The 14270-nt window shown below is 48.2% G+C and overlaps 1 protein-coding gene across 24 annotated transcripts in view; it reads left to right on the top strand.

Moving 5' to 3' along the window:
* The window catches only part of FBRSL1 (fibrosin like 1), a 513602-nt gene that overhangs the window by 452131 nt on the left and 47201 nt on the right, over positions 1–14270 (top strand). For all 24 annotated transcript variants that reach the window (XM_068654025.1, XM_068654043.1, XM_068654037.1 and 21 more), the window contains one exon: positions 7408–7453. In XM_068654025.1, coding sequence (XP_068510126.1) covers positions 7408–7453 — 46 coding nt within the window. The remainder of the gene's footprint in view (positions 1–7407; positions 7454–14270) is intronic.

Genomic DNA, 14270 nt, shown 5'->3' with positions numbered 1-14270 from the left:
ATCACTCTTCCACAATGCAGCCTTTGAATTATAAGGAGTCTTGGGTAGTTCTGCAAAGAGCGCTTTCCATTCCATTTGATTTAGTGCAAATAAAAATCTGTATCCCAGCCAAATAGATGGTCTGGCTAGATAGTTCCGAGCTGTAATGACAATGATACAAACTACTATAGTAGCGTGTTACGCAGCGTTCCCAACCTTTCCTACTCACAGACAGGTTTTCCCCGGTATTTTGTAGCAAAAGCTAAATCAGTAATCACGTCCAACGTTGCCTAAGTCAACGTCTGGGTACCGGGAACAATTTAAACGTGGAGTGCAGGCTGGAAGTCCTGCCCTTCAGGAGCGGGATCAGCTCGAAGGAAGAGGCGTGAGATCTCTGTTGTCTGAGATGTTTAAAAACAGATTGCACAAAGCCCTTTTACAAATGTATCACGGAGAATTGTGTTCCATTGGCCAGGCCATGCATCAGTTGCCCGTAGTATAGCCATGTTGCTGTCTCTAATCCACGGTGAAAAATGCAGCCTGTCCCGGTGATGGAGGGAGATGGCTGTCCTTTGGGTGCCGCTCGTAGAGCAGACTGCCCAGAAGTAACAGCAGCGGAGTTGTCTGTGAGTGGAGAGGTAAAAGCAGCCCAGTGGGAGACAAGAACAGCAACATCTACTACACCTTCTGCTTCTCCTTTTCTTCTTTTGCTTTTTTTTTTTTTTTTTGGGGGGGGGGGAGGGAGAGAGGGTTGGTTTTTTTTGTTTGTTTTTTATTTGTTTCCTGCTAAGTGTAACTGGCATTTCCTTGGTTGGAGTAAGCCAGGACACGGAGCAGACGGCTGCGTAATAAAGGAGATATCAGAGCTGATTAGAATGGAAAATAGCCAGGAGTGTAAAATCAGGGTAGGTTTTGGTAGCAGTTGAGGAGCTGAGGCTGGAGGAAGGAGGATACAGAGGTAAGGACGAAGTGCACCTTTATTTAATTGAGGACATGCAGGCAGAATAACATGAAGCAAGTTTTTTTGGCTGGGTTTAGCAGGGGACAGCTGGAAAACTTCTCTTCTGGTCAGTGTCTCTGCAAACAGCTGAGGGACCTTTGCAGCTGTATGACCAGCCTCGGCAAGGCCCAGGAACTCCCCAGCTTCCTCCCTTCTCTTCCTTCACTAAAATCTGTTTCAGCGCATGTATTTATTTATTTATTGGAGCTGAGCTGGCAAGCAGAGGGAGTTTGATCTTTTCCTCTGGGAGACAGCAGCGGCTCCAGAGGCAGGCGAATCATAAAGCCTGGCTAATGCAGGGAGTGGGGAGGGGAAGGCTCCGGGCTGTGCCCTGCTCTGGGGGCTGGAGGGCTGGGAGGAGAGGGCAGAGGAGCTGGCCCAAGGCTCTGCCCGGAGGCACTCTGCGGGGCATCCCGCTGCTTTCGGAGCACTCAGGAGGCAAATCAGGGCAGTAAGCCCACAGACCACAGCGGCGTGTGCTCAACAACTGCAGTTGCTGCATAAAGCGGCCTTGCTTGATCTGTCCCAAAGTGACTGAAACACTGAGGAACGTGCTCTGGTTTCGGAGTGGTGCTGTGTAACTCACCACCACGTTGCCAAAAGAGAAGGTCCAAAAGACAGCCGTAACGTAGAGCCTGCAGAGGAGCAATGGGCTTGGGCTCCTCGATGCCCTGCACTTATTGAATCAAACCATCCACGCTGTGTTTCCTTCCAGCTCTGCACCGCTCTGCCTTCACCTTGCTGCCGTGTAAACGGTGCGATTCGAGAGTGAACCGGGACCTCTGGTCTCTGCTTCCAGGCTCTCTGGCCTGGTTTAATTCTCTGTTCCCAGGCTTGTGCTAGCTCCTCAGAGGGGCTGTTGCAAAAAATAGGCATGGTTACATAAAGCACTGAGAGAAATAAGCGTTCTCAGAAGAAAAAGTGATGGAGAGAGATGAGTGTGTTGTGAAAGGCCCTTTCCAGGACTGAAGCAGTACTGAATGTGTGTTAAATCAATATGGGGTGGGAACCTAAACAAGTGTGTTTTTGTATGAGAGTATAGTCCCAGAAGCTCTTTGTTTCTAGTGGACCCTCTGTAGGATGAACTTTTGTGTAAGATGTGGAAAACCCACCAGTACCTCCCAATTATTTGAGTCAAAATTGATCTAGAAGTGTTTGGGGCATGGAAGGCATTGCCATTTCAGTAAGTAGCTGAATTTGGGGTATTTGTACTGCATATTTCTCTGTGATGCATTACGGTGTAGCTAGAGCCATAACTGAAACTTTCGGATTGTTGCTAGAAAACTTGAGATCCACCAGAAATTCATGTTTGCTTAGGGAATACTAAGTTATTAGTCCTTATTTGCACAGGGGCTCAGCAGCCAGGATTTCATGTGTTCCTGACCATCGATTTTTCTAAACACTCTGGTCACCATCCAGGTATCTGAGTGGGTTTTTGGAAGTGCTCCATGCCCAGTACCCCTGGCCAGGCGGTGCCCCCGGGCAGCTGTTGAGCACTGATCCCTCTCGAGAACCCCAGCTCTAAATTCTGTGCAGAGGTCTCGGACGGAAGGGGACAGGTGAACGTCTTGGCTGTCGAGTCCCAAAGTGAAATGTGGTTTGTAGAAGTCTCCGTGTCTCCTGTTCCCTCTGGCTTAATCCCCTGGCACAGCTGGTTGCTCCGTCCCAGCCAGCCTCCTACCCCAGAGCTGAATTTTCCTAGAAGGTGTCACAAAAAGGTAGTTCGTGTTAATTTACTTCAGCTTTTTGCCTGTGCCTGAGATGACTGAGCAGTGTGTAGCTTTTCTTTTGTCTTCTCAGTAAAGCTGTGATTTCCCTCCAAAAATAATGCTGGGTTTGAAAAGCCCATAGGCTCCCGGTGGCCTTGAAGGATCCCCTCACAATGCAGGCAGTGTTCACCATCCGCTGCCACATGGCCTCTGTGTCCTGCAACGTGCTCAATGCTTCCTTGGTCTTCGGGGTGAGGTTCAGTTTGTTCTGGTGTGCGCGTGTGATTTCGAGGCTGCACTCGCACTGCTCCCTGCGGATCGGGTTCCATTTCCTACAGCAGAATCGCAAACCAAACAATACCTTCCTGTTCCAGTTATTGTTCTCCTATTGCTGCGTGAAGGGGGCTGCTATTAATGACTTACAGAATCAGCTGGAAGCTGGTAAAGCAATACTGACGTGCAGAAATTCTCCACTAGACGAGCGATCAAGTGGTATCGGAGTGGTAGGTAAAAGCAGGGGAAACGGATCAAAGGCAGGAATTAAAATTGATCCCAAATTTTCAGGTAGTTTCCGTGCTTTATTCACAAAGTCTCTCGAAGCGTATACAGCACTTCTAGTTTGAAAATCTCCTGGAGAAAGGTTTTCTTGAGAGCTTTTAGTACTTGCTAAGTTCAGTAACAGTGTGAAAACAGTCTCACTTGAGACCGGCTCTTGGCTGTCAAGAAGATAGGCAGCCATCCAGAAATAAAACCTAAACTCCATTTCACTGCCTCCTCTTCCTTTTACCTACCGTACTGGACTCACAGAGGGGATGCTCGGTTTTGCCCTGTACAAAACCTAGTACAGCAGGACCCCAAGCCCATGTGCCTCTGCTCTTTGTGAACCAAGACTGCAGCCTTATTAGCAGCTTGACAGTGTCTTGTGATCAGACCGTGAAGTATCGGGCTGGGATCTGCTGTTGTGTGCTCCAGGAGGCTGCGTGAAGATCTGCAGAGCTTCTGTTCTCACTGATAAGGAACTGTTTATTCCCTGCGAGCAATTTTATAGGCTACAGAGAAAAGAGGGGAAAAAAAAAAAAAAGAATAGTAATTACTGCGAGGCCTGACATAGTTTATAATGCTGTCTCTGTCAGATGATGTTGTTCTGTTACACATAATCATTAAATTATTAATCCGTAAGCACTCTTACACCTTTCAGCCGCCCTGGGTTAGTAGGAGCCGGGATGAATTAGGCATGGACTTCATTACGCCTCTCCGTTCACCTTCAGAGGAGAGGGTGTGCTACATCCTTTGTGGTTACTGCCTTACATTCGGAGGGGAAGGCTGCCTTTGCGAAGCTTTTAGTGCTGAAAATAGAACGGGTGCTTGTGTTTGCTGGGTTCCAGGGGAGGAATGGTGAGGGAAGGACCGCCGTTCCTCTGCTTTCTCTTCCCAAAGCAGAAAAGGAGTAAAAATGTTGCTTTTCTTTGCAGTGTATTCAGCCTAGTTTCACGTTGTCACAGAGCTGGGTGGAGACATTTTCCCCTCCAGATCTGGAGAAAGAAAGAAAATCAAAATGGGGCAGAGAACCGCTAACTTGGAACGAAGCACAAAGGGGAACCCCAAGGCTCGGTGCAACCTTAGGGTGTCTTCAAAGGGCGCTGGCTCGTAAAAGTTGCAGCAGCGAGACTACCTCAGAAACTGAAATCATTTGTGCGTGTGTCTCTTTTGGGACAAATGTTAGAGCCTTTATGCTTGAAATACAAAGGTCGTTGTTGGGGATGAGGGTGGGACTTTGCAGGCAGCAGCTTTCATGAAAACACGTCTGTCTGGGGCTGTGCTGCGACGCGGAGAGAGCAGGAGAGCTCGGTGGGGGAAGGAGACGAACAGCAGATGTACAAGAAAGACGAGGGGTGTCTTTTGTCTGCGAGCTCCAGGCCGGGGGGGTCTCCCCGCCGTGCTCGGGCGGTGTGGCCGCTCTCCTCCCCTGCCTCCTGTGCCGGAGGAGGAGGAAATGCCTCCGTGTTTTCTGATCGAAAGAGTGGGATTTCCTGGGATGGCGTGAACCCATCCGCATAAAGGACTCCCAATGCCTGGTTTTGCTCACAGGGGAAGAATTCCTCTTTCTTTTTTTTTTTTTTTTTTTTTAATCCCTTCTTAAACATATGCAAATGGTTTGCTTGAAACAGCAGAAAAATTGGGAGGGGACTTGTTCTAGCAGATGCGTTGGTTTGCTGGATTTTTTCACTCATTAGTGGGCTCACTCGGACACATAGGTTTTATTGTATGCTTTCTTTAAAGGGTGACTGATGAAATTGAATGATGTATTCAGGCTCTTCCTCCCCCGGCTCCCCTCCTGCCTTTACAGCAGCTCGCAGAATATGCTATAGCACAGGCCTTCACTGTTTGAGACCGGTGCTCATGCCAAAAGCCGTTCGGATCTGGAGCTAGAAATCACCAGAAAAGAGAGCAAAAGTTACTGTAAACTCTAGGTGCGAAAGTTTGTGTCTGCAAAGCAGGGCTGTGATGTTGAAAGCTCTGCTCTGTAAGTGTTGGCTCTGATTGTGGAGGGCGGTGCCACACGTGTGGTTTTTGATATCAGGAGACTGAGCAATAATCCTTGTGTTGTGCTTTCTCTTAGAAGTGATTTTTCTTGCTCGACTTCCTTGAACATTGTTTTCGTATCACTTGGACCTGAAGCAATGAGATCTTTAGCTCGTGATTAAGCTGCGCCAGTCTCGGTCACATCCTTGGTACCGAGCTCACCGAGGGCAGCGTGGTGGCTGGCGTGAAGCTGCAGTGCTCGCCTTCCAGGCAAAGCACGGGGCTGCTGCTGCTGGGGGGGCTGCCACACGCCCCCCTGCCAGCTCCTGGCTTCACTGCAAGCCGTGCCCAAGCCTCATTGCCTGTAAAATGGGAGAATCTTATTTATCCACCTGCCACGTGTCCTGGTGCTCCTGGAGCGCACGGAGCAGAGCCTGGCTTAGGGCGAGCTGCGAGCGGCGCTGAGCGCCTCCAGCCCGCGTTCCCAGAGCCTGGAGGGCCGTTCGGGCTCCGTTGTGACTTCGTGTCGATGATAAGTGAAAAATCTCGGAACAATGGATTGTAAATTCAGAGGCGGCTGTCATTTTGTGCGCCGCTCTTGTTGCTGCTGTGTGACGCTGTTAGACTTTTCTTTGCAAGCCAGCCTAGACAAAGCCTCGTTTAATCCTGGTTCTTCCTCTGTTTAGTCCGTGCAGTGAAGGGATCGTGCAGGTAACTGGTTTTCCCTAACATATTAGGATTCTTTTGCTGAGCTGTGTATCAGTCATACATGCCACAGCTACACTTGCAGCTTTGTTGTGGACATGATTCAGAATTTCTTTCTTATGTGTCTCAGTTTCAACCTATTTTTCATGTAGTTTTCCCTCTTTTTTTATACATTTGTAGTAAGTAAGATGTTCAATGCTTGCAGTGCCAGTTTCCTTAGAAGTAACATGAATAGATCACTCTTCCTTGCTTCTCACTATATCTGATGCAGATCTTGCATCTTACTATTTGTGTGTTGTTTTTTTTCTTTCTGAGTCCTCATTTAAAATATATAACAATGTAATACAATTCACAGTGCTCTTTATCATGCAAATCTCCCAAGGCACCTTAGAATAAAATCAATAAAATCAAAAAGAAAATCAACTTAGTTCAGCCATGTGTTGAATTAATTCATTTTTTAAAAGCAGAGCCAAGGGAGAGAGCCTTTTTTCACTTTCAATATCTTTTGCTCTTCAGCTTTGTACTTCACCCCATTTTATGCGTGCAGCAGTCAGAGCCAAAATGCTGCTGATATTTTCAGCTGTCTTGTAGATAGCAGTAATGTTGATCATGCTCCCTGCTCCCAGACCGGCTTTGATTCTGTAGAGGCTGCTTGCTATTTTATCAGATAGCGAGGAGGAAAAGCTTATGCTGAAATAGGTTGACTGTTTGATATCAGGGGTGGGGGTGGGGGAAGCCATCGAATTAACTCATAAAAGCTTTATTTACAATGAATGGACTTTTTTTCCTGTCTGTCATTATCATCTTGTCTGTAACCCAGTGACCCTGATTATCATGAAGCTGTTTACAAGGTTTAGGTTAATTGGATTTCTTTAACTATTTCCCAGAGCTGTGAGGAGCACAAATGCACTGCCGTGGAGTTCAAACAGCGTAGTGCAACCCAGTTTGCAAGGAGACGGGCTTCTTCCAAGAGGAAGTCGTTTTATTTCATATTCGACTAAGTGCATAGCAGCATGGAGCTATCATTTGGCATAATATTGTGTAACACCCTCTCATACGGATGTGTTCAGTTGCAACTCGTGTTTTCAATACACAAATTACATTTTGCATGTTCAGCAAGAAATGAGCTTATTTTCAATGAGAGAGGCTTTGAAATGTTTTTTGTTTTTTTTTTTCTTCAGCTTGATAGCAGTTTCACTGGTTTTGTTTTTATATGAAGACTCATGGATAAAATAGCTGTGCATTGCATGGCTGCCTAAATAAACGAGACAGGAGGATATAGCTGGGTGAGATCAGGACAGTACTTTTACACGCTTTGCTTTCATCTTAGGATGCATGCTTATTCTTTAATGGCACAACATTGCACCCTCCAGGTGCAATGTGTAATTGCAGGTCTACAGATAACAGACTTGTTTTATGAGCTGTGTTTTTGTGAGCAAGCCTTCCTAAATTCTCCTTCAGTATTACTCACCCTGTTTCTTTCTTTTGCAGGCTTCTGTAGGCTCTGAGAAGCTGTTCTCCCCTGCAGCAAATAAAGGTAAGTGATTTGGAGAAATGCTTTCCTTACCTTAGAGCAAGCTGTTTGAGTGCATGAAACTGTGAGGAATGTCATGCAAATAGCAGGACATCAGTTTTGCCAGCGCCTGTGATTTTGCCACACACATTGTCATAAAGATCAGCTTTACAGGCTTGAGATGGTTAAGTTAAAATGTAGAGCTGCATTATCTCCACGTGGGGCAAGACTTCTTTCTTCCCTACGGGTCAGATCCATGAGGAGAGGAATTACTGACAAAGGAGAAATCAGCCCTTACTGTAGGGGATATGCTGTTTCCCTCTAATACAATCAAATCCTCATTTCTTTTAAACAAATACTTTAGCATTATCTGTATTATTCTTACAAGGTCTTGCATGTCTATGTCCTGCCAGCATGCACAGAGCATTCATGTCTGTTTCAGTCCTCCAAAAGGAGGAGGAAGGTGCTCGGCATGTTGCGGGGTTTGAGCTCCCAGCTCCCCTATTACTATTAATCGAGAGTTACCTGTGATACGCGCTGGGTGTTGCTAAGAGACTGCGCCGTTAAGATTCCCGCTGGGAGTTGCAGTGATGTATTCCTAAACACGCCAAGCCCTCTTTGGGGGGCTTGGTACGGCCATAAAACAGGGCTACTTGGGTTCCTGGTCTTCTCAGGGACAGTCTCAACAAGACAGTGTAGGTAAAAATGCTGAAGAAACAGCCTCAAAGGGCAAAGTGTGGTACGTGGTTGAAAGCATTATGTTGGGAATGGTTCCACTGTATCGTGCAAGGAGGTTGATGTTGTGGCTCTGAGTGAGTTGTTGGGATCTGTAGCTGTTCTGCAGCATTCCCAGCACTGAGCTACAGCATAAATCCAGTTTGGAACAGCGAGAAGTAGGAGGGACGTGCGAATACCCTGAAGAGGGGAGATGAGGCACGTTAATAAGAAGCGATGAAATAACCTCCCATTATTTCAAGAGGGCCAAGAAAAAGGAATGATTTGCAGTTGTGTAGGGGTAGGTGCTGGCCATGGAGAGGCGTTCTGGTGGTTGTGTGCTCCATCACCTGGCTCCAGGCCCGGGTTATAGCTGGGCTCTGTAGCAGTGCTAAGCATTAGGAATTTTCTCTTTCCAAGCTTTGCAAATTGTCAATTCCAAATGTGGAAACTGATGACAAGCCCATTGTGTTATTACATTTGCAGATATTTTTATGGAAGTATGCGGCTTTATCTGAGGGAAAGAGGGAAGTTTAAACAAATGGAAGCAAAGAGCGTTTGTCTTCCCTCGGCCTTGGCTCACCAGTAAGGCAAGCCAGATTGCCCATACGGCACTGCCTCAGCAAAACAAAAATCTTGCCATCCTGAATAAATGCGTGGCACAGAGATCTGCTGCAGAGGCTTATGTTGAAGTGTTAGCAGCTTTGTTGGCTCCTCCTCGTGCTGAAGCCCGAGATCCCCCACCCCTCCATATCACAGAGCAGCTCAGCAACATGAGTTTTCAAAATACCTCTCCATCGGGAAGTTAAATGTGTGAATGGCTGTGAATTTGCTGTCTTGAAGTCTGCGTTCACTGCTGTTTATATCCCTGTAGCTTAAGGCTGTTCGTGTTTGGTTTACTGTGGCAAGTCGACACTGCAGCTTTGGGAGGGTTTGGGTTCAGATCACAATTTTTGTCTTGGTCTTGTCTCTTGCTCTCACCGGTGCTGGCAGTGCCTTGCAGGTCGGCACAGGCTGTGGCTGAGGGCAGGTCCTGTCGGGGGCTGTCCCCACTTGTGTTGAGAGGTGAGGTTAATTCTCCTCGGCACGATTCTGTGCAGAAACCCCAGGAGCGCTAAATTCTACCCCTCGCCCTGTTGTCACTCGGTGACGCAGGAGCCAGAACTCGTCTCTCACACATGCAAATGAACGCCGCGCCGACAGGACCAGGCTTGGCAATGCCATATGGCCGGGAGAGAGTGACTTCCCAAGCGCTGCGCTGAAATTCCTTCCCAAAATAATGGCGTTGACTTAAAGGCAGCCTTCGGCAGGGCTGAGGGTCAGGGACCAGCGTTGTGGTTGGTACTCGTGCTTCATCCATCCTGTGGAAACACGTGGGCCTTCTTGGAGAGGCGGCCGCCGGCAGGTCGGCAGCGTCCTGCTGCAGCTAACCAGATAACCTGCAGGTAACCAGGCTTAGGGAGCACAGTGAGGTGGATTTGTCGTCTGGCGCAACTCCCCCTGCTCTCCTCAAACTTTCCCCGGGGATGTGTTTGGCCCAGTGTATTTGTTTTATGCCGTCCTAGTTTATCAGCGGCTTAGCAATGCAATTAAGCGCTGAGATAGACGTTTTTCGCCTGTTGGAGGCCGGAACAGCTGTAAAACATAACCTTTGACCACCTCTCACGGCTCCACAAAAGGCCCGAGGAGCTGAGCCTTTTGTCTGGCGCTGGCTGGGTAACTCACATTTGTCTTCGCCCCCGCCCCGCCGAGGCGGCCGCGAGCTCAGGCACAGCACCAGATGCGCGGCGCCGGTGGCCGCGGCTGGGCCCGGCAGGGAGAGGGGCCACAAGCCAGGGCCACCTCGGTGGCCGCAGCTGGGACACGAGCCGAGCTCCCGGGGGAGAAGGCGGCGAAACGCTCGGCACAAGGAAATAGTGACCGAAGACAAAAGCAGAGAATCTCTCATCTGCTGTGCCGCCGGGTCTTTGTTTCCTGATGTGAGGAAGGATTTGTGCAGCCAACTCGTCGCTGCGGTGCAGAGCCGCAAGGACGTTGGCTGCCCAGGGCCGGGCGTTGTATCCTCCCGGTGACTGAATCGATTAGCAAATAATAAAGGTCTGTTTGCTCTCTCAGGCAGCGCTTCTCTCCCAGGAATCTCCCAGGCGGTCCTTTGGGATTTCTGAAGAGCAGGCGCAGTGCGGGGCACGGGAGGCGGAGGCGAAGGCCGGGTCCGGCCGTCCCTGGGCAGCTGAGGGAGAGGGGAGCGCCCGTGGCTGGCGGAGGGCGGGGGGATGGGAGGTGAGGGGTGTCTGGAAGGACCTTGCCAGCCTTGACATAATGCTGTTTTTAAGTGTGTCAGGGCACAGTTTGTATTTTAAGGACCTGAGAGCTGTGTCCTGCCACTGGCTCCTTCCGGCAGCGAGCTGCCCTGATGGCAGGCAAGCCTCCTGCTCCCACCTCCTTGCCACGGACCTGCTGCTCTCGGGCCAGGTGAGGGTTGGGTACGCTGGGGAGCCAGGAGAGGTGGTGCCTCTTGCACCAAAAGAACACGGGGCTGTGGCCCAGGAGACCTGCAGGCCCTCAGCCGAGACCCCACGGAGGAGCCAGACCCAGGGGCACAGGGCAGCAGCCAGGGGACGAGGGTTTGAAGGCCATCGAAGCCGAGTATGTCACTGTATGAGGATGGGAATGGAAGCTGACGTGCGGGCAGTGCGTGGCCCAGCTGCCTGCTCTGCCCCGGGCTGGGGGTGCTCGCTGAGATCCCTGCCTCACTTCCCCCCTCCCAGCAGGGGAAGACCAGTGCTTGTCAGCCAAGTGTGCTGGGAGACTTAATTAATGAATGTTTATCAAGAGATTTATCAAGAGATCTGTTTAATGAGAGATTCCATAAACAGTGCGAGGCTTCGTTTTCATGGCAATAATAAATGGCAGTGAAAATAAGTCTTATCCTTCCCCCGCATGTGCACCCCCCAGGAAAAAAAGATTGCTTACCCTCCACTCTCACTGTTCCCTGGTTTCGAGGCAGAGGGCTTTGAAGTGCTATCTTTCATCATGAACTGTACTCATCCTCAAAGCTCTAAAGCTCACAATCTGTGTCTTATCCCTCTGACAAGAGGGAGGCAAGCTTTCCCGGCGCGCGGGTCGTAATTGTCAGCCATGGGATGTGCCGCAGCCACCCGCCCCCGCGGGCTAATGCAGCTTATGGTCCTTTGAAGTTCCCTTCCTTTATTTTCTGTCCTCTTGACCACAAAACTGTGCCTTGGGCCAGCAAGAGAGATTTCTTGTTCAGAGACAACACCGAGCCCTGACAAGCACATCTGAACCAGAGAAGAACCCTTGTTCCTCCTGAGATCTCTGCTCCATAATTTTGTTGCCTTAAGGGGACTGTCTCTCCTTTTTCTCTCTTCTTCTCTTCCTTTTTCTTTATTTTCCCCTTTCTTTTTTTTTTTTTTTTAATTCAGCACTAAACTGTCACACCAAATCATTTTAAAAGCTGGAAATACAAAACCCCCAGCGTAGGACATGCTGCTAAAAACTGATGGCTATTGCTGTGAGCTAGGGTGAGAGGGGAAAGGAGGGGCAGCAGGGCAGGGGCAGGACAGGAGGGCAGCGAGTCAGCTCTCAAGGAGGAACCTGCGAGCACCCAGCGAAGCAGAAAACAACCTAAACACAGCTGAGCTCAAAATAACCTGCTTGGCACAGGTTTGCAGCGGGGCGTCTTCATGGTTGCTCAGTGCTTGGGTTGGGATGGCATCTGCCCTAACCGTGTCACCTCTCCTGCAGGGCCTCTGCCTTACTGTGCTGTGCTGTCGAGCTTTCCAGGGCAAGAAGGTCTGTGCAGACAAAGAGCAAACACCCACTCGGGCAATTAGCTGTGTTGTACAGGAATGGAGGTCAGGAGCGACACCATAAATTTTCCCAGTTTCCTGCGTGGGGTCCACAGCAGGGTCTGAAATGCAGGAAAAGCAGCAGTGCCTCCCGTCTCTTGATCTCAGTGTTATCCCCAGATTTTGGTTACATTTGGATGAGGTCACCAGCTTGCATGCAATTACCTGGCCTGAGAGTGAACTTGAGGGGGATGATAGTTTACAGCTGAATCTTCGGACAGCGGTCCTCCGTGATTACAGGCATGCAAAAACTTCCACAGCAGCATCTGTAATAATAAATAAAGTAATGCATTTGTGTAGATAGCAACCACATTGCTGTGATTTATATGGTGTTCAGGATGCTCTGCAGCTGCTCTGCTCCCCGCGTTGCATCTCTTGTGGTTTTATCACAGTCTTGCAATATTCTCAGTTTTTCATGAAACCAACGCTCTCAGAGGACTGTATGAGAATCTAAGTTTTAATTCCGTTTTTTAAGTAAGATTTCAGTCTTCCTGGCCACAGAGGAATGCCTGGAGCAGCGATTCTTCTGCGCTTCACAGCCAGCAGGTAGCTGAAAAGAAGCCCAGATAGCTTGTTGTTAACCTCATTTTAAAGATGACTCGTGATTTGTAAATGCTTGGGCTTGGCAATAGTGGATACCCTGAACTACTGCAAAATCCATTGTGTGAGTCCATCCCAGTATCTTCTTGAAAATTTCTATGTAATTTTGCCACTGCCTGCATGATTATATTAGCTTTCTGGCTTTCTTGCACATGCAGATACATAATTATACAGCGGCCTGGGAAGGAGGAGGACTTTGATTTTCTAACAGTGTGCATAACAGAGATAATCACACAAGTCTCAGCCAGTTAAACACATCTCAAAACAAAACCAAGAGCAGAAAACTGCAGTAAGCATAGTCTTTTTAGTCTTCTTGCAATTTTCTCATCTTGCAGGCTCTGGAAAGCTCTCGGCTTTCTCTTTGGGAATGTGAATAAGTCTAGCATAAATGCCTTGCCTGCGAGCTACATGCATCTCACAGTAGTTCAGGGCATAACCATCTGTATCCATAGCAGCCACCTGGAAAATACGGTGGACAAGTAGGAGAGGCCATTCACTTTTATCACACTGCTCAGCTAACTTCGTAAAACTCATAATGCAAAAGTGGATAATTTATTGACTTCAACACAAGTTGAGTGTTGTATGCTCCAAAGTCAGATGAGCCTGGTGCGAGTGGGCAGGTTTTGCGTGCGCCATTTGCCGTGCAGTTTGCACAGCTATCTCCCGGTGCGTCTCCCTCAAGTCAGCCAGCATAGAGCTTTCTTTGTAGCTTCAGGCTGCAGCCAAGAGAGTTGAAAAGTTGAATTATAAACATTTCCAGGCCTTCTGTTTGGTGTCTTGTGTTTTGTTTTGTTATTTTAAGGATGTGGGGTATGTTGCTGCATTCCTGTCAGTGGGATTAGAATGAATAGAAGCAATACTGTAGGAGATAAAACGTGTTTAATTATTTATTTGAGTATTACAGACTGAAATTGCTTTTTGATTTAAAGCATCCAAGTCATGGGTATGTTTTTGGAGTGGAGAGAGGCACGCAGAAACATATATATACACAATTACCTAGGGTAATGTAAGAAGTCTCTTTGCTCAACTGCCCTTCCTCTGCAGAATTTGTTCATTTCCTTAAAGATTTTAAATTTCAAATGTGGCTTTGTTAAGCATCACGGAAAGCTAACTGCATGCTGTGCCTTGCCCACCGAAACGTAAATAAAATAAATAAAGTCTTCGTTGTATAAATGTTATGAAGTGGGTGGTTTATTTTCTTTAATTATACTTTTTATTTAAAATAAACTATAAAAGCAAAATAGTATATATCCTGAATGCGCCTGCACAAACTCATATTGATCGAGTAGGCAAATTTTAGCTTTTCTCAGTTCGTGTGAAAGTAGATAAAAGGACCATCAAACTGTAAACCAGGAAAGAAAGAAAGAAGAAGGAAAAATTCCTTCCAAATGCATGTTCTAGGTTACATTACCCAGACTCTTTAGGGCTGTTTGAAAGATACCATCGTTTTTACTCCTTGTTTATAGTTTGCTTATCTGTTTTCCTGAGCAGCAGAAGCCACGAGGGTTAGTCCGAGTGTGATTCCAGCTGATGGCCGTGCTGACCGCAGGGTCGGCACCGCGAGGGCACTGGCGGCTGGTGATGGTGCGAGCAGCATGCAACCCCCACAAAACTATCAGTCCCTCAAACCACGGGTTCTTCTCCTCCATCCTGCTTTT

The sequence above is a fragment of the Anas acuta genome, chromosome 17, assembly GCF_963932015.1.
Source record: "Anas acuta chromosome 17, bAnaAcu1.1, whole genome shotgun sequence".
Taxonomy (NCBI): domain Eukaryota; kingdom Metazoa; phylum Chordata; class Aves; order Anseriformes; family Anatidae; genus Anas; species Anas acuta.
The sequence above is the reverse complement of the archived record's forward strand: the minus strand, read 5'-3'. Positions and strand labels throughout refer to the sequence as shown.